This window comes from Lagopus muta, chromosome Z (assembly GCF_023343835.1).
Source record: "Lagopus muta isolate bLagMut1 chromosome Z, bLagMut1 primary, whole genome shotgun sequence".
Classification (NCBI taxonomy): domain Eukaryota; kingdom Metazoa; phylum Chordata; class Aves; order Galliformes; family Phasianidae; genus Lagopus; species Lagopus muta.
The window spans coordinates 8,912,782-8,930,984 of record NC_064472.1 but is presented as its reverse complement, the minus strand read 5'-3'; the positions used below and the strand labels follow the sequence as shown (position 1 = coordinate 8,930,984).

The window sequence follows — 18,203 nt, the reverse complement described above, 5'->3', positions numbered from 1 at the left end:
GTAGGGTAGCACGGTTATGTGCTGGTTGGACTTGATGATCTTTAAGGTCTTTTCCAACCTGAGCGATTCTATAATTCTGTGATTGTACGATTCTATGAGAGGGACAGAAAGATGCTCTGGGGTCTCCAGAACCAATCGCTTTGCAGCCAGGGAATCCACCGTCTGTGGTGGCTCTGCTGCCATGGATCCATCTCGGCCCTTCAAGAGGTTTCTATGGCTGTGAGTGCAGGTGGGCTGGGGACAGCTGCTGCCTTCACCAGCCCCTCATTGCGTGGCTGTGGTCGATGGGAGGAAGGTGAATGCGGGCAGGTCGGGGCCTGAGGGAAAGCCCGAGGCAGCTCCTGGATTTCAAAGGCCCTGCATCCTCCGGTCCCGCCATTGCTCCGTTGCTTTTAACACACCCGAGTGCCTCTCGCCCGAAGGACCTCGCAGGAATGAAGCATCCATCGACCGCCCGGATGCCGCGAGACCCGCACGCCTCTCTCTGCAGTGCAAATCAGCATCGACCGCCCCGCCGTCTCCGGGGGGCTCGGCGCAGCCCCGCAGCCCTCAGCCCGCCCGGGGCTGTCCGTCGCCACGGAAACGGCCTCCCTTAGCAACGCGCCGCTATGGCAACGGGGCGTAACCCGGGCGGGGCGGGCCGGAAGTGAAGCTGTGCAGCTTCCGGTGCGGCGGCAAGATGGCGGCGAAGATGGCGGCGGAGATGGCGGCTTTACAGCAGCTACACTGGCGGCTGGAGGAATTGGAGCAGCGCATGGGAGTCGGCGCCTGCGAGCCGCCAAAGGTCGGGGTTCCGTTCTTATCCTCTCCAGCCGCCCATTGGGTATCCTCGCGCAGAGGCCGCTCCACAGCCCGGCCACGGGCCTCACGGCTCGCTGGCGGCTGACGGGTCCGTTCCCCCTGCAGGTGGCCGATGAGCTCGTCAAGGTGCAGGTGGCGTTGAGCAACATCGCCGGCAAGAGGGAGAGGATCAAGATCCTGTTTAAGAAAAGTGAGTGGGCTGCTGTGCTGGGGTCGTGCAGAAAGGTGGCAGTGATGCATGTTGTGAGCCCACATCCCCTCCTTGGGGCTCAGCTGGCTCCTTTGTGGTTCTGGTTCGGCACGTTTTGCCTAGAAGCAAGAAAATGAAAAAGTTATCTGTTTGCTGGTCTTCAGGGCGTTGGGGTGGTTAGTTAAAGGGGTGGGAGCTCAGGTAGTGTTTTTGTAGAATCATAGAATGACCTGAGTTGAAAAGGACCACAATGATCATCTTGTTTCAACTCCCCTGCTGTGTGCAGGGTCACCAACCGCCCGACCAAGATGCCCAGAGCCACATCCAGCCTGACCTTGAATGTTTCCAGGGATAGGACATCCACAACTTTCTTGGGCAACCTGTTCCAGTGTGACCACCCTTTGTGTGGAAAAACTTCCTCCTAATATTCACCTAAACCTCCCCATCTCAGTTTAAAACTATTCCCCCTTGTTCTATCACTATCCAACCTTGTAAACAGTCACTTTCCTCAATTCGTTCAGTAATAGGGCAAAATACTGAGAGGATCAGGAAAACTCATGTGATTGACATGTGGCTTTGTGGCTGTTGCCATTGGTGGAATGTTGTTTTTGGTTTTTTTTTTTTATGGGTCAGTTTATTCAGCACTAGGCTTACTGGGTGACAGATGAGATCCACCTGTCTCAAAGGGGGAAAAGCCCAGCAGTTGATGGAGTTCACTGAGATGGCTTTAAACTAGGTTTGAAGGGAGTGAGGGAACAAAACCAGGCTCATTAGAAATGAGCTTAGGTGCAGCATATCAGCTAGGGCTGAGAGCAATACTTCAGTTGAAGTGCATCTTCATTGATGCACATAGCATGGGCAAGAAGCAGGAGCTAGAAGCCATTGTGTGACAGGAGAGCTATGACTTGGTTGCTATCACTGAAATGTGGTACAATGGCCCTTGTAACTGGAGTGCTGCAATGAAGGGTTGTAAGCTCTTCAGAAGAGAGAGGCTAGGAAGGAGAGGTAGTGGGGTGGCTCTCTACATTAAGTAGTGTTTCAGTTCTCTAGATTTCAAAGCTGGTAATAATAAGGTCAGCTGTTCTGGCTCTGTTCCCTCCCAACAACTTGTGTCCCCTCAGCACTCCTGACAGGCAGGACATTGTGAGAAACTGAAATGTGCTTGGATCTGTACGGCACTGGAGACTTGTGGCACATTTCTAGAAGAAGCATCTGGAAAACTGCTGGTCAGACTGGCCTTAGTACCGAGGAAGGTTATGGAGCAGATTGTCTTTGAGTCTGATTACACAGCGTGTGTGGGATAACCAGGAGATCACAAGCCAACATGAGTTCACGAAAGGCAGAATATACTTCACTAACCTGATCTCCTATGACTAGGTAACCTGCCTGGTAGATGAGAGAAAGGCTATGGGCGTACTCTGCTCAGACTCTAGCAAAGCCTTTGATAGTGTCTCCCACAGTATTCTACTAGAGAAGCTGACAGCCTGTGGCTTAAACAGGTGTGCCCTTCTCTGTGTAAAAATCTGGCTGGATGGCTGGGCCAGAAAATGATGGTGAATGGAGTTAAATTTAACTGGCAACTGGTCAGGAGTGGTGTTCCAGGGGGTTGCGACTGGGGCCAGACTGGTCTAATATCTTTACTGATGATCTGGAGCAGGGGATTGAGTGCACACTCTGTAAGTTTGCAGATGACACCAAAATGGGAGGAAATGTTGAGCATAGGAAGGCTTTGCAGAGAGATCTGGAAAGGCTGGATTGCTTGGCTAAGGCCAAAAGGATGAAGTTCAAGAAGCCCAAGTGCCAGGTCCTTCACTTTGTTCAGAACAGTCCCATGCAGCTCCACAGGCTTTGGGGCAGAGTGGCTGCAAAGCTGCCTGGTGCAAAAGGATCTGTGGATGATAGTTGATGGCTGGCTGAACATGAGCCAGCAGTGTGCCCAGGTGGCCAAGGGCAACAGTATGCTTGCTTGTATCAGAAACAGTGTATTCAGCAGAACTGGGTAAGTGATTGTCCCACTGTCCTCAGTGCTGGTGAGGCCATGCCATGAGTACTGTGTTCAGTTTTGGGCCCCTCACTACAACAAAGACATCAAGTCACTGGAGTGTGCCCAGAGAAGGGCAACAAAACTGTGAAGATTCTGGAATGCAAGTCTTATGAGCGTCAGCTGAAAGACTTGTTTAGTCTTTCAGTCTTGAAAGGATTGTTTAGTCTGGAGAAGAGAAGGTTCAGGGGAGACCTTGTAGCTCTCTACAGCTCCTTAAAAGGATGTCACAGCGAGACAGGGATTGGTGTCTTCTCCCAAGTAATCAGCAGTGGGATGAGAGATAATGGCCTCAAGTTGTGCTGGGAAAGTTTGGATTAAATGTTAGGAAAAAAATTCTCTGAAAGAGTGGTAAGGTGTAGGAGCAGGCTGCCCAGGGAAATGGTGGAATTCCTGGGGGTGTTTAAGAGAGATGAGGTAATGAGGAACATCAGTTAGCAGGGATGCTGGCGATGGATTGATGGTTGAATTAAGTGACCCTAATGATCTTTTCAACCTTAATAATTCTATGATTAATTTTAGGGTGTGGGGATTCAAACATCACCAAAATTATAATGGTGTTTCATAGACTGGTAACTGCTTGTAATTTTACGAAATAAATACTTTTTGTTATCTAATTCACACATGTCCCAAACTTGAATGCCTTGGATTTAAACTTGCAGAATGTCACTTCAGTTTGGTCTGTAATGTGATTCTTCCAGTGAGCTGCTGGGAGTGGAGAAAAGGCTGCTGCAACCCACTTTTTGCTTTACATAGCCATGCCCAATACGCGTCTGGAGGACTTCTAGGGCCTGAGCTCTTGTGGGTTGAGAGCAACCACTCACCAGATCATCTCTCCCTTCTGTGTGTGGTGGGAGCACTAGAGATGCCATCCCAGTACTGCTGATCATGTCTGCAGAGCCTTCTCTAAGCCAGGGGCATCAACTGTGAACACAGAGCTGTGGTTCGTCCCATAGAGCTTTATCATGGCCAAGAATCATGGCCTGGCACCATGGGAGCAGCACTGGGACGGCTGGTGTGGTCCAAGGCTGTGATGAGTGTTAGGTGTGAAAACAGTACAGTACATTTGTAAATAATTTTAGGAACCAGAGTGAGTGAGAGTCCTCTGGTTTTGTATCAAGGGCAGGAAGAAGCAGATTTAATTGGTATTGTTAGCTAAACAAAAAGTAAGTGATGGAGATGTCTGTAAGAAAGCAGTTATTTGGGCTTGAGTCATTTATAAGTTCTTGGTCAAGGCTTTCCAAAGTCATTTGTCATCAAGTGCTGCAAACATTGGTGAATCTGAATAAAAATAGCACTAATTGTAGGGTGTTTGCAAAGCAACCTTGTGTGATGCAGTGCCATGGGGAATTCCACTTGTAAAAGCAGTAACATCTTTCTTACTTTGTGTCTTCAAACCTATCTTTTTCTTTAGTTGAAGATGTAATAAAATACCTAGACCCTCTGTACATTGACAGAATGGCTGTTCCAGACACTTGGAAGCTGGAGTTCATCTTGGCAGGTATGGCTTAAAATGAAAGGAAACAGGTTTTTAGCACTGCTGGATTGGGTTGAGTTACTTTGTTTAGTTATAAAGATGTGAAAAAGCAAACCTCTTTAGAGCTAACTAAAATGTGATTTCTATGAGGATGTCTGTCACCCCATTGTGCTCCTCTGCGCATGTCCATGCTGTCATTTTATCTCTTCTGATCTAACTATAGATCAATTTATCCATAAATTAACAAGGCTGAAAAGAAAAAGATGGAGCTTGAATAGCTTTCCTCACCCTTTTTTTAAATACTCTGAGGACTGTAAGAAAAACAGGAGGATTTTGAGTATACATTAAATACCTTCCAGCTTTATTCTCCTTTGCCCCCAAATAACTTGGTTCAGCCTTGTCTTGGTTATAGTGAATTAATTTTCGTGGAGATACTTCTGACTTAAGTTATCATGAATGAGAATGTACTCGTGAACATCATAAAAGGCTGAATGAAATCATAAGCAAGCTCTTTTTTTGTAGAGGTAAATAACTGGAAAAAAGGAGCTGGAGTGTAAGTGACAGTTCCAGCTGGTCATCATTTGGAGTAGGAATAAGTCCTTTTTTGGGGTGGGGCTACAGCTGACCTGTTGAAGAGCTCCTTTAACTTGGGAACTTCCAAGTCTGTAGTCAGAGACTTTCATGCCTTTACTCTAGCTTTGGCTATGAGTTTTGTTTTCTGTATTTGCCAAGCTGTTCTCCGGTGTGTTGTGTGTAAATGGTTTAGAAAACAGATTCATATACATTAATGCACCAGTATTTGTGAGAAGCTAAAACTCTATCTTTATTTCCTAATATTCCTTATTATCTCTCCCTGATCAGAGGAGCAGGCTCTTCCTTCCCGAGTAGCCCTCCTGGAGCAGGTGAAGAACCTTGAGCCCATCTTAGACAGTGCCAGTATCCAAGGTATGCCAGGTATCTCAGTTGCAAATGCTATCCTCCAAGCTGTTGTCTGTGCTGTTGCTGTTCATTTTTTTGTGAGCCTCAGACTTGAGAACAGCTGAGCACACAACTTAGTGTCAGTAAAGTAGGTACACAGTGGTATATCTGCTCCTGCCTCACGTTGCTCTCATGTTCCATGTCTAGAAAGTGTGCAGTGTCTAACAGAGCACTGCTGAATGTCTTAGCTGTTACCAAGCACACCTGGGGTGGGAATGTGACCACTGCACCAAGGGGTCAGGGAGGTGACTGTGTAGTTCAGTAAAGAGGTTAGAGGCAGTGGCTTGGCAAAGGGTGAGAAACTATGACTAAGCACTATGTGCAATCCCCAGGCTCTGGTGACTCTCCTGGGTTCTGCTTATGTGCTGTCTTATATCCAGAACATCAGTGTTCCTTGTGTAGGCAGAGATGTTTCTTTTAATGTTTACTACAGTGTTCATCTAATTGTTTGCTCCCTCAATGCAAGCATCTGCTAACTCACCCTAACTCAAGTAGTTAGCAAATAAACCTGTTATTTAGTGTGCAGTGTAGCTATGTGGGTTTTTCTGTTAGTTGGCTTTTTTTAATTGTGTAAAAAAACATGTTTTTGGAATGGAGCACTTGAATTCACTGAGCAGAATTTTGCTGTGACATGCCCTTGGAGAAGCAATGTTCTTTTTTTTTTAATAATTAATCCTACATGATGTAAAACAAACAAAATGGATTTCTGTGCTTTCAGCGGCTCCAGAACATGCAGCCAAACTACAGCGACTCTCTCAAATCCAGATACAGCAACAGGTAGTGTGAATGTTCATGACAGTCTTCACTAGCCAGAAGAAGGAAGCATTTGATAGTGGGTGTACTGATGATACCCTTGTATCTGCAGCTGTTTGAATTATCGTTTATACCACACCTTTAAAACTGCAGCAAGAAAAAAAAAAAAGTTTAAGAACTTTTGGGGGAGATACCTAGGATTACTAACATTTGACTTTGAGTTGGAAAAGCTTTTTACCTACCGTAAGCTGCTCAAAATGGAGGTTTGAGCACCTCTTAGTAAGCAGCAGCGTGTTTAACCAGCTGCTGTTCTGCTTTTCACTGGAACACTGAAATGTTGCACTTCTTCAGTGTCCCAGTCTCTAGAAGGCTGTTAATGCTGTCACCTTGTCTCTTTCCTTCCCCATTTGAGTACCCCATGAGGTGGGAGGGTGTAGCCTGGGCAGCACTTAATGCCCCCCTTCTTATGTTTTGCTGCAAGTTTTCCTTCTGAGGCAAGGAAAGCATGGATGCTAAGAAAGAGCACGCACCAGTGCTAGCATGGGTGCTCTTGCACTGTGTGAGCATGGGTGTTTCTTCATAACTTTTACTACAACTATGGAAACTCTTTCAGCCACTGTGAGTGGTCACAGCCAGGGCCTGAGTTTCAGTTTTGGTACTAGCCTTGGACAGGGTTTCCCCCGTGTTGCCTGGAATTACAGATGTCCTTTAACTTATTTACTGCTTACTCATTGAGGCACTGTTTTTTGCAGGAGCAGTGTGAACAGTTTACTGATGAAGTCAAGATGCTCTTGGAAAACTACAACAAGACAGTATCCTTTTAGCTGGTGCCTTGGACTGAACTGCACACCTGTCTGTTGGGCCACCTCGTCCTATCAGGTAGCTGGAAGCAGGCAATGTCCAGCCTTAGGTTTAATAGCCAGTACCTTTTCTGGTGTAGTGATGCTTGTGTTCCTTTCATTATACTTACCTCAGGAGTGGAGTCCTGATACAGTGCTGAGAGACAGAACTGCCTATGTGAGACAGGAAGGGCAGGATGTTGCTTGTGAGACAAAGCTTTTTTGCTGGATCTGCTTACAGTGTGGCGTGGCACAAAGGAGCTAGCATGTCATTTGAATGTGCCTGTGACCTGCCAGAGCCTTGCAGCAGCTCATTCTCATCCCAGTGCTGGAACGCATCCTGAACTACAGTGGGTGGGGGAGCTCTGCTTTTTTCTGAAGGAAGACCTTTAATTTGCAGAGCTGTGCAGTGTTTAGAAGTGGCTTCTGGACACCCATTGGTGTGTACTTGGTTTGAGTCTATGTAGTGTAAATCCAGTTTCCTTCACCTTTTTCTCTGCCAAGGAATTGGTTTTATATCAGTGCTGTCAGGCTGATGAGGGCTGCTCTGGCTATACTGTTTCCTCCTTGAAGTTTTCACTTCTTTTTCCTTAAGAAGAATATCCAGACTCTGCTTCTCTCCAAGCAGTTTGTCCAGTGGAATGAAATACTAACACAGCTGGAAGCAGCCAGTGAAGTGAAACCCACAGCAGAGTGATGGCAAAGCTGGGAGGGCAAAGAGCCAAGGTCTTACGACCCTGCTGGCCTTGAGTTACTCAGGAGAGACTGCAGCAGCTGCTTGCATCCTCTTGCCTCACCATCTTTATACTCACCGTGAGTATGCTACAAATGATGACACAGGCTCCTGGGGGCACCCTGGCTTTGTGGCCCTTAATCAAAGCTGCACTGTCAATATGCCACTGTTTGCATATAGTTTTCTCTTAATATGTCACTGTTCTTAATATGCTGTCTTGCATTTTTATGTTTTCAAGCTGGTAACGTACTTTAAAAATCCCTTTTTGCTCTTATTGTGGATCATAGTAAAGCTCTAATACACTACCTGGCTTGTCTCTTCCTCCCCTGAATGCATGAGTGGCACAGAATGCCTGGTTAAACTCATGCAGATCCATGTGCTGCCAGCTGCCCACGGCTGATGTCTCATAAGGCAATGTTATGCCTAGCATGAACTGGAAGCAGTCATCTGCGTGTCCCTTCCTGGGGTGACTGCTGGTGTCTTGTTGTGCGACAGTGAAAAGGGGAACTCCTGGAGACTGGGAGGAGCAAGTGACCCTGGCCTGCATCCTTCCTCTGCTTACTAGAATGGCAGAAATTGAGTCAGAGCCCCAGCCAGTCCTTTCTTATTGGGAAAGAGGCATTTGCTGCCCCCTGCCTGTTCTGGCTGGAGCATGGGATTTGTCCACTTTCTGAGTGTGAGCATATGCCTTTGTGAAGCCAGCAGCTCCTAAACCATCCTGCGTGGCTTGTAGAAAATATGACAGTGAAGGGGTGATGTGTGTGTCATACAAGGTAGGCTGGAAGCCAGGCAGATCTGACACCTGGGTCACAGGTGAAGGTGAGCCAAAGGAGCGACTATGTACCACATAGATCACTGCTCGTAGAAGGGGATGCTGGCCTCTTGCTGACTCTGTGGGAGCCCAAAGCCCCCTTTGGTCAAAGAGGTGGCACTGAGCTTGGTGCTTTGCCTCCAGATGAGTTGCTGAGAGCCCCAGGCTGCCTCATGGCATGCCCAGCTGAAGGTGAGCCAAAGGAGTTCCAGGAGGAATAGCTGGTTCTCCTTGACTAATCCTCATCTAATCCTCATCACCTTGTCCTCCTGTGGAATAGTACACCTCCCTCATAGAATCACAGAATGGCCTGGGTTGAAAAGGACCACAATGATCATCTAGTTCCAAGCCCCTGCTATGTGCAGGGTTGCCAGCCACTATACCAGACTGCCCAGAGCCACATCCAGCCTGGCCTTGAATGCCTCCAGGGATGGGGCATCCACAACCTCCTTGGGCAACCTGTTCCAGTGTGTCACCACCCTCTGTGTGAATCTCAGAGCTGAAAGTCACACCTCCATCACCAATACGTCTGCCAGTGGGCAATGCAGGGTATGAGAGCTCTTCAGCTCTTCTGTACAAGTCACTTTATTTCTTTGGAAGTGGGTGCTCTGGGTGCTCTTTCATTTGCTTTTCCTATGGTGCCACCACTTGTTTCCTTAGGTCCTTTGGGGCATGCCTCAGCCCCAGCTGCTTCTGATGGAGCAGTCACTTAGATGCTGGCAGAGCCCTCCTTCCACAGCACTGCTTCACAGGCAGGAATGTGGCCTTACAGCTGGGGAAGCAGATGGGCACTGAGCTGAATCCTGCTGCCCTACATGCAGCTGAGCAGGTGGAGGGTTCCCCAAGCTGCTGCTGTGTGATTAGAGCTGGCTGCAGGCGGTGTTTCCTACTGATGAGGAAGAGATTGGCATGCCAAGGTGGCCATGGGCACTGCAGCTGTTCAGTGGACTGCTGTACTGCTCTAAGGAATCTCTGAAGCTTTACCTCTAGGCACAGATCAGTCTTCCCCCTCACTGATGGCTGGACAGAGGGGCAGTCACTGGCTCGTGTCTGCCTTAGAGCCCTGAATCTCAGTCGTGGTTGCACCAGAGAATTTCAGGATCTCTATGTATACTCTCTTTCTGAGGAGCATTCCAGTGACCCCTGCACAGCTCTTGTCAGTGGTAGAAGTATTCTGCCCCAGGCCCTGCAATGCCCACTTGTTGAACTCCCAGTTCAGCTCCACATTCTGGAGTATCAGCAGCTGTGCTGGTCCTGGCACCAACACATTCTGGGATGCCTTGGTGATGTTGACATCCCCTCACCGTCTCAGCCTTTCTTTCCTGAGGAGGTTGCCTGCAGACAGGGGTTCATCCTGTGCTGCAGCAGTGACTAGGACTGCCCTGGCTGGGTGAGTTTAGGACAGGGAGGCACCGCAGTCTCCCTGCTTGCTCCTTGGAGCACTGTAGCTGTTTGGACAGGGTGCCCAGATGCACTTTGATGCTTTTCTGTGCCACGTTAATGCTGAGTTCTTCATATACCCTTCCACTCCTTAGAGACTGAGCAGTGTGGCTGGGCACCATCCTTCCTGGGGCTCCTCTTTGCAGTCAGGGAGTTGTCATCATTTCTTCTGGTAGTGCTCTGGGCACTGGGGGAGCTGCAGCAGGACAGGCTCCACCAGCTCTGTCAGGTCCCTCCAGGCTGTCTTCCAAAAGTCAGGGCCCAGAGTGCCCACGTGCTCAGGCAGCGCCAACAGCACCAGCTGCTGCAGCTCCTGGTCAGCTTTGCTACAGCAGCTGCAGATGGAGCAGGAACACCAAGGCCCACACATCTCTGTCAGCACCTGCAAAACAGGGAGGGGGCCTGAGCCCAGGGACGCCCTTGGCCCATCTGGCCGACCTGAAGCGTGCCAGTTCCCAGTCCAGGGCTGGGCTCCTCTAATGGGCCCAGCACTGCCTGGCACGCATCAGGGCAAGCGTGGGGCTTGGCACTGATCCACAGGAGACTCACCTGACTGCAGTGCTGCTGCTCCTCGCCGCCACCATCTCCTCAGTCGCAAGCGTTGTCTGCCAGCCTGCGGGCACAGGAACGTGGCACATGAGGCTCCCGCGCAGTGGGTTCCGAATTCCCGGCCCCGAGTCCCACAGCCCCGTATCACCCCGTCCTCAAACTCCCGCTCTAGGGGATGCGGATCCACCTCCCTGACCTCAAAGCTCGGCCGGGCCTGACGTCACCATTCCGTCACGCCCACCTGGACTCCACGTCCAATGAGGAGCCGGGACATAAGCGGGGCACCGCCCTTCCGTCCCCGCGCATGCGCACATCTCGTGGCGGCCGCCATTTTGCGGCGAGGGGCGCGGTGCGGCGCCGCCGGCAGGTGAGCGCGGTTCCCGGCTGCGTCGGGCCCGTCCTGCAGCCCGGAGCCTGCAGAGCGCATCCAGACATCGGCTCCCCTTCACCGCGGGACTTTTTCCCGCCCCGTGCTTCTTCCCCGCGCGGCGGCCGGCCTGTAGGACTGGCCCTGTGGGGCTCAGCCTCCTCCAGCCTCTCTTTGGCCCCCGTCCTTCCGCGGCCGTATTGCCGTGCCTGCGGTGGGCCTGTCCGGGAGCCGGGCGTAACTATAGGCCCAGAGGGGGGGAAAGCGTGGGCCGGCTTACCTGAGCTCTTTCGTTTGTTCTTTGCTTTTCCCCAGGATTCCGCCAGCTGAACCTGCGCTGCTCATTCCCAATGACCCCAGCGTTCATGTTGCTGACCGGTGCCTAGGCTGCCTGTGCTAGAAATGACCGCTTCCCTTTGCACTTCTGCACATCCGGGGTATTCTGGTGGATAGTTTGTATCTGCCTTGTCCGGGTGCCAAAACCTGACGGTGCCCTTTGGAGAAAAGATTACACGTAATTGGAGCAAGAAGTCCTTTGCACAGCATTTGGAAATTTCTCAGCTGCAGGTGCGTGGAGGTGCTGAGACTTTTCTCGTGGTCAGTGGGGCTGAAATCGTGCCAATGGCCGCCTCAGATTCAAGCTCTGCTGTGCTGGCACAGGTTGCTGGAAGCTGCAGATGCCGCTGAACTTCTTGCTGGGTGGGAAAGCCCGCACTGATTGATTTGTATGAGCCTTAATTACAGTATTCATGGGTCCATTTTCCTTTTCAGCACAACAGAATGGAAAACTATAAGAAGACCAAAATTGTAGAGAAACCTTGTCCTCTTCCTTTCACTGACCTGCCTCCTGATATCATTGAAATGAAAGTGAAAGATGGAAGTAAAATAAGAAATCTCATGGGCTACGCCATTGGCAAGATGGAACTGGACTCAGTGAGGCAGATCCTTTTCACTGGCTCAGGCAAGGCTGTTAGCAAGACTATCACATGTGTGGAAATCATGAAAAGAAGGCTGAAAGAACTCCATCAAATCACCAAAGTGCTTTTTAAACAGATCGAGGAGATCTGGGAACCCATTGTGCCTGAGGCAGGTCTTGATGCCTTGACGGTGAAGAGAAACATTCCTGCCATATGTGTTTTGCTGAGCAAAGATGCCCTCGATCCCCAGGAGCCTGGATATCAGGCTCCAGGCTCTTTTGACGCCTTCTGGATTGAGACACTTAAAGCAGAGTCCCAGGCCCAAATGAAGAGGAAGCAGGGTGGAGGAAGGGGAACTGGCAGCATGGGAAAGCACCCTCGTGCCAGTGGAGGGCCTGGGGAGTCCTGAGTGAAGTCTTGAGACAGGGACACTTGTGGGTGTAGCTTGGGGATATTACAGAAACCATCCAGCTGCTCTAGCTGGAAAGCTGGTGCTGAACACAGGCTTTCGGAGCTGTTAGGGGTAGACAGGAAAACTCACTGTTCTGAAATTGACAAAACTGTAGCTGTCTAAATTGTGTTTTGGCAAGTTTCCATGTCAGATGGTGCCAGGCTGCACTCCATAGCCTGTTGCTCAGGGATGAGATGGAAATACAGGATTCACCTATTTGGGCAAGGACCATTGGCATCCAGTTAGTGAGCCCAAACAGGCATTCCAGGTATGGCAGTGCTTTGCCTGAACAGAGGTGGAGGCAGCTCCTAGAGGGGAGACGTGGCCCAGCTTGGGTTGCCAGCCCGTCATTGCAACTCCTGTGTGCGGATGGCGTCGTTCTGGGCTGGACTGGTCACTTCACCTGTGCCTGAGAGGCCATCTTCTGCTCAAGCCTTCCAGTGTCCTGATGGTTTAGATGTGGGACTGCAGGGATGTAACTCACTGTGTGCCAATCATCCCTTTCTGTCCTACTTTCACTTCCTCTCTGGAGCTGACAGTTACACCTCTGGCAGGAGTCAACTAAAGTCATCACCATACTGAAACAATGTAGGCAAGGGCAAGTGCACTGAGGTGGCAATGGTAAGCTCCAGAGGATGCTTGCTTCCCCTTTCTGTTCCTTTATGATGCATAGAGATGGGTTTAAAATAAAGTTTTTAAGTGATAAAACATGTATTGTGTCTTCTTCGTTGCACTGGAGGTCACCCTCAGCATTACTGACGGGGCTGCAGCTGCAGGCATTTTTCTCCTGTAAGTGGACCCTGATGGTGGAGAAAGGTTTTCCTTTGCCATTTACCTTTTCTACCAATGGAAAAGCCGGGATGGTATTTTTGGGGGAAACTTTTTGCTGTTTTTTTTAATTTTCCTTTAAACTCTCTGGAAGAGCAGTCTTGAAAATACTTGTCCTGAACGCTACTGAATGAAGCAGGGGATAGAGCATCACATTGTGTGCCACAGCTTTGATCCTGGAGCACCTGCTGGGCAGGAAGGAGCTGCAGGGCCACGCCATGTCCTTGTGTGGCTCTGCTGTGCCAGCATGAGCCCACAGCTGAAAGCTTGGTGACTGATGCCTGAGCTGAGTAGCAGGCTGACTAGTAGTAGCCTTTACTAACTAATTAGCAGTTCAGAGATAAACGCTAAGGAAAGATGCTTGAGCATCTGATTGCACTGCCTGCATTGCAATGAGCAGCATGTCTGTGTTTACTGTTCAACACCATCAACTTAGAGCTAGATCCTGAAATAGCCCTTATAATCCTTCCTCGTGGCAGCACTCCCCTCAGCTCCCAGTCAGAGCTGCAGAGTGATTTTATATCTTTTGCAGTACAAAAATCGTTCCCAGGTGGATGCAGCGGCACGCTGGGCTCTATCCACGGGCCGCAGTATGGAGATTCCCCAAGCGAAGCCCACCCAACGAGTGGACAGCAGAGCCAACAGAGGTGAGTGTGCAGCTGGCAGCCAGGAGAGGTCCCCAGCTGCCTTGCGGATTTGCATCCCATACCCTGCTGCCTTCTTCCTGATGCGACCAAGCCATGCTGAGCTGCTCGGTGCAGAACACGAGCCGTCGAGACAGCTGCTCGGACTTCCCCTGATGCTTTGCACTGCACACGGCCACCCTGGACAACATAGCCCCGCATTTGCGGCCTGTGGCCCAGAGGTGGCTTTTTGGGGCACGCGTAGGCTCCAGGATGCTCAGCCCTTGCAGACTCCCTTCCTCACTGAGCTTTTCCCCGATCCAGTGGGCCTGCAGCACCGGTGCAGCATGTGCCACGTGGGTGTCCTTTACCCACAGCCACATGTGCCACACGGGGGTTCCTCAGTGTCAGCACCCAGCGTTTCGGCCGGCCAGCCATGGGTAGCTGTGGGGCTCGAGCCGAGGCTGCACGGGGACCAGCAGCAGGGCTGGGCCACCCCATGCCTCGTTGTCTGCACTGTACACAGGACTTGGTGCCTCTGCGCACGGGGCTGCGCACCCCTCCCAGGGGCACTCCGCGTGCGTCCCCAGCAAGGCCATAGAGCTGCTTCATCCTCACCCCTGCTGTAGTGCAGATAAGGGGCTGGGGTGTGCCTGCGCCCATGCACATACGTGTGCTCACAGCAGCCCGGGCAGCTCACGTACCACCCGGCGTCTGCGTCCGTACCGCACCGCACCGCGCGCAACAGCAGCGCGGCCCCGGCAGAGCGCGCCGAGGAGCGGGGCCAGCGCAGAGCGCTCGTCCAATGGCTGCGCGGCGCGGAGGGGCGGGGCCGCCACCAGCGGTTTTGGGCGGGGCGTCCGCAGGCCACGCCCCGCCCCCCCCCCCGGAGCGGCGGGAGGCGGCGGCGGACCGGCGCCGAGCAGCGGGACCGGGCGCCACTCCGCGCCGGGACAGCGAGGACCGGACGCGGCTCCGAGCGGCAGCTCCCGGGGCGGAGCGGCCGCGGCGGCGACAGGTAACTGTGGGGCCGGGATGAGCCGAGACGGGACTTGTTGCGGGCGCGGGATGGGAAGATGCGCGTCCCTCCGGGAGGTCGCGGGCTCCGTCCCGCGAAGTCCCCTCGGCGCTGGGGATGTGCGGAGGGAGGCGGCGCAGCCCGCCTCGTGCTCCGTGCCGTCCCCTCGTGCCGGCGGTGACGGTTCTTTCTCCCCTCCAGGTGCACGGCAGAGGAGACCCCGCGTCGCCGCAGCGCCGCTGGAGGAGTCGCTCCGACGCTCCCGCGCCTCCGAGGCTGCACCGGCGCTGTCCGGGCCGCGCTGGGGTGACGCCGTCCCGCCGCCCGCCGCCAGCACCGCCGCCGTCTCCTCCGTCCCCCGCCAATGCCATCGGGCGGAGGCCGCGTCCCGAGCCGGGGGCTCCGCTTCCTCCCGCGGGGCGGCGGCGATGGGGACGGCTCTCTCCACCGGAGCGGTCGTTGCCATCTCTTTTAACTGCATCATTGCTCTGCTCATCCTCATCCTCTTCCACATCCTCTGCAAGGCCTGCAGGACCCCGTCGTGCCCCAAGAAGAGCCCGGCGTCCGACGCGGACGAAGCGAGGAACGAGGAGAAATACCTCCTGCAGCCCTGAGCGCGCGGCGATGGGGGCGGAGGGGACGCGGATCTGTGCGCAGGGACAGTGACACCGAGCGGAGCCCTTCAGCCCCGCCGTCCCGGTGTCTGGATGGCCGCGGTGATGGAGAGACGGCGGCTGGGGACGTGCACCACCCTCGGTGTCACCTCGCATGGGGGGACAGCCCGGCTAAGGGGACGCGCTCTGCCTTTCCCTCGGGAACAGTGGCACGTGGAGAGGCGGCCGGCAGCACCCCGCCGTGCCACGGAGCTGAGCGGGGCCAGCACAGGGCCCATCCCCTGTAGGAGGCTGCTGCGGGGTGGCACCTGCCCTGGGGATCCCTGCAGCACCACAGCGACCAGAGTGGCTGCGAGGTGTGGAGAGCAGGGGGCACCCGGCACCTGCCTGCCCCTGGGTTTGGTCTGAGGAGTCACCAGGGTGCAGAGGGCCACTCAGTCTGTCCGTCTGTCCTCGATCTGTCCATTAGGGTCTACTCACACCCTGCCCTCCCTGAGCTTGCCTGCATCTAGGGGCAGCTCATGGGCAGGGACTGCTGCTGCATCCTTCTCTCTGTTGCTGTCCCTTTTGCTGCCATGATGGACACCTCTGTGTGTGTGTGTTGGTTGGGGATTGCTGGCACCTCCCTGTGTCTCACTGCTGCCCACCTGAGCCCACAGAAAGATGGGGATATTTCAAAGCTGTGGGGTCAGTTCGTGTGCCTGGTGCAGCGACACTGAAGGGTCTTCCAGCCTCAGTACCCAGGGACGTGGGTGCAGCCTGGACCCCTCTCTGGTGCCACAATGGCTGTGCAGGAAGGGATGTGGTCAGCATCCCCTCTGTTCTGCTTGTGGGTTTGTTGGGGCTCTGCTCTGCCCATCCTAGAGTCAAGCAATAGCCAGAGTGTGGCCCTGGGGTGCCTGGTATGCTGCAATAAGGAGGGGGGGCTGTGCTGGGAGGGATGCGGGCTGGGGTCCTTCTGCCAGGACTGGCTCCTTCCCAAATCAGGTGTAGCTAACATGTCCCTTTGCAGTTGTGGTTTTTTTGGTTTTGTTTTTTTGTTTTTTTAGACCAATAAACAGATTGTAGGACCCAGGAGGTGTCTCTGAGCTCTGTCCTGCGCACGAGGACGTGGGGGGAGGCCTCATCTCCTGCCCCTGGCACTGTGTGGTACTCTGGGGCTGTCCCTCAATGCTGTGGGTGCTGTGTTGGGTCCCTCTGAGCCTCTGAACGCGGTGTGAGAAGTCCAGCCAGGTGTTTGCCTGCTGAGGCAGGCAGCAGAGTGCAGCCCTGGTGGTGGTGGTACTGTGCTTTCCATCCCTACAGAGCACATGGCACGTGCAGGGGATGTATATGGGCATGGTGTACACCCACAGCCAGGCCAAGAAAGGGCACAGCAAGTCCCTATTCCTGGCTGCACACAAGACAGTGGCAGTGCATCCCTGCTCACCAGCACGTAGCAAGGCCACTGTGGCTCCTGCTTTCAACACAGCCACATAGCAGCTGAATCCTGTGCTGCAAAGCCCTGAAACAGTAGGGTCCCATGCGTAAATGACCCATATGTGGCTCCTTGGGCACTGCCCATGCCAGAACCAGGACGGCACAAATGCCACAGTTTGTCCACAGTTTCAGTGCCTCTCTTTATTCACCCAGGCACGGGGGCGAAGCACTTGCACTATCAGAGGGCAGAGCATGCTAAGCAGCTGCTGGTCAAAGCGGGGCTTTGTCCTCCTGCCCCTGGGCCCTGCCATCTGGCTCCCGCACCAGGATCAGCAGCTTGTCCAGCTTGGCGATCTCCACCTCAGGACCCTTCTTTACCTCCTGGCCCTTCTTCTCCTGCAGGGAGAACAAAGCCAAGATGTCAGCAGAGAGGGACTGAGAGCTGAACTGTGTGGGGTATGCCTGCCTGTCCCTACCTTTTGAGCCCAAAGTGGTGGGAGCTGTGTAGCTCAGCATTTATCTTGCTGTGTTCCTCCAAAGCAGCATCTGCTGCCATATCCCCATGGCTCAACACTGACAACATGGCTCTGACCTCATCCTTGTTTTTGATCTTAGGGGAAGCTCATTTTTGCCCAGTGTGACTTGGAGCACCCCAGGAAGCAGAAAACATGGGTGAACACAGTGCTAGAGAGGTGGCACGGGTCCCTGAACCATGGTAGAGCCATGGGGACACCACCACCCTGGGCTGTGAGCACAGAGCCCTGTGCCTGCTCCTGGCAGCACTGCGTGGGGATGCTCTGCAGTGGCTGAGGGAGCAGAATGCAGCACATGAACGAAGAGGCTGCTTGCTTTCTGCTCGCCCTGCTTAGGAAAGATCCCCTCCTCAGCTAGGACAAGGCTGCATGGTTTTCATTTTCCCAGCTCACAGATCACATCCTGGGACAGGGCTGGCTTGCATTAACTCTGCAAACTGAGCAACGCCCTTCCTGGCTGTGCTCCGGGCACTCAGAACGATGTTTGTGCTAATGGCCCACGTCACAGCTGAGCATCTCTCTAAGCAGGAGCGTTCGGATAAACACAGCTGCTCGGGGTATTTCAGGACTTAGCTATTTCTGCAGAAAAGCTGCTTTGCTGTGTGACAGCGTGCAGAACCCTCCCTTTGGTACCCTGCATAGCACACAGCACCGCGCATGGGCCCTCAGGATGGGAGAAGAGGGCTTTGCTTTGCTGGAAAAGGGAGAAGCTGGGATGTTCCTGTCACCCTGCTGCTATCCTGAACACCAGTGGGGTCCCTGTCTGACACCTCTTTGCAAAGTCCTTTTTGAGGCACTGGACCAGAAAGAGGTTTCCCATC

At 53.0% G+C, this 18,203-nt stretch overlaps 3 protein-coding genes across 5 annotated transcripts in view; 2 read left to right on the top strand and 1 right to left on the bottom strand.

Annotated features, from left to right (window-relative positions):
• The first annotated feature begins 647 nt into the window (after nt 1–647).
• Nucleotides 648–8,117, top strand: DCTN3 (dynactin subunit 3). The gene is made up of 7 exons (XM_048932006.1): nt 648–784; nt 907–991; nt 4,447–4,533; nt 5,371–5,454; nt 6,206–6,264; nt 6,993–7,052; nt 7,687–8,117. Exons 1-7 carry the CDS (start codon nt 680–682, stop codon nt 7,774–7,776), a joined length of 570 nt encoding a protein of 189 aa, XP_048787963.1. The 5' UTR covers nt 648–679; the 3' UTR covers nt 7,777–8,117.
• Nucleotides 8,118–11,437: 3,320 nt separating this feature from the next.
• On the top strand, nt 11,438–13,058 carry RPP25L (ribonuclease P/MRP subunit p25 like). Its single transcript, XM_048931129.1, has 2 exons — nt 11,438–11,546; nt 11,751–13,058. The coding sequence occupies exon 2, from the start codon at nt 11,760–11,762 to the stop codon at nt 12,303–12,305; it is 546 nt and encodes a 181-aa protein (XP_048787086.1). The 5' UTR covers nt 11,438–11,546; nt 11,751–11,759; the 3' UTR covers nt 12,306–13,058.
• A 3,992-nt stretch (nt 13,059–17,050) lies between these two features.
• DNAI1 (dynein axonemal intermediate chain 1) overlaps nt 17,051–18,203 on the bottom strand; it is a 136,020-nt gene continuing 134,867 nt past the window's right edge. For all 3 annotated transcript variants that reach the window (XM_048930797.1, XM_048930799.1, XM_048930798.1), the window contains one exon: nt 17,051–17,245. In XM_048930797.1, the coding sequence (XP_048786754.1) occupies nt 17,120–17,245 (126 nt within the window). In that variant the 3' untranslated portion in view covers nt 17,051–17,119. The remainder of the gene's footprint in view (nt 17,246–18,203) is intronic.

Coding starts and splice junctions, on each gene's coding strand:
- DCTN3 (XM_048932006.1), top strand. CDS start 680: ATGGCGGCGAAGATGGCGGCGGAGATGGCGGCTTTACAGCAGCTACAC. Junction 5,455..6,205: donor AGACAGTGCCAGTATCCAAG/GTATGCCAGGTA, acceptor CTGTGCTTTCAG/CGGCTCCAGAACATGCAGCC. Junction 7,053..7,686: donor TGGAAAACTACAACAAGACA/GTATCCTTTTAG, acceptor AAGAATATCCAG/ACTCTGCTTCTCTCCAAGCA.
- RPP25L (XM_048931129.1), top strand. CDS start 11,760: ATGGAAAACTATAAGAAGACCAAAATTGTAGAGAAACCTTGTCCTCTT.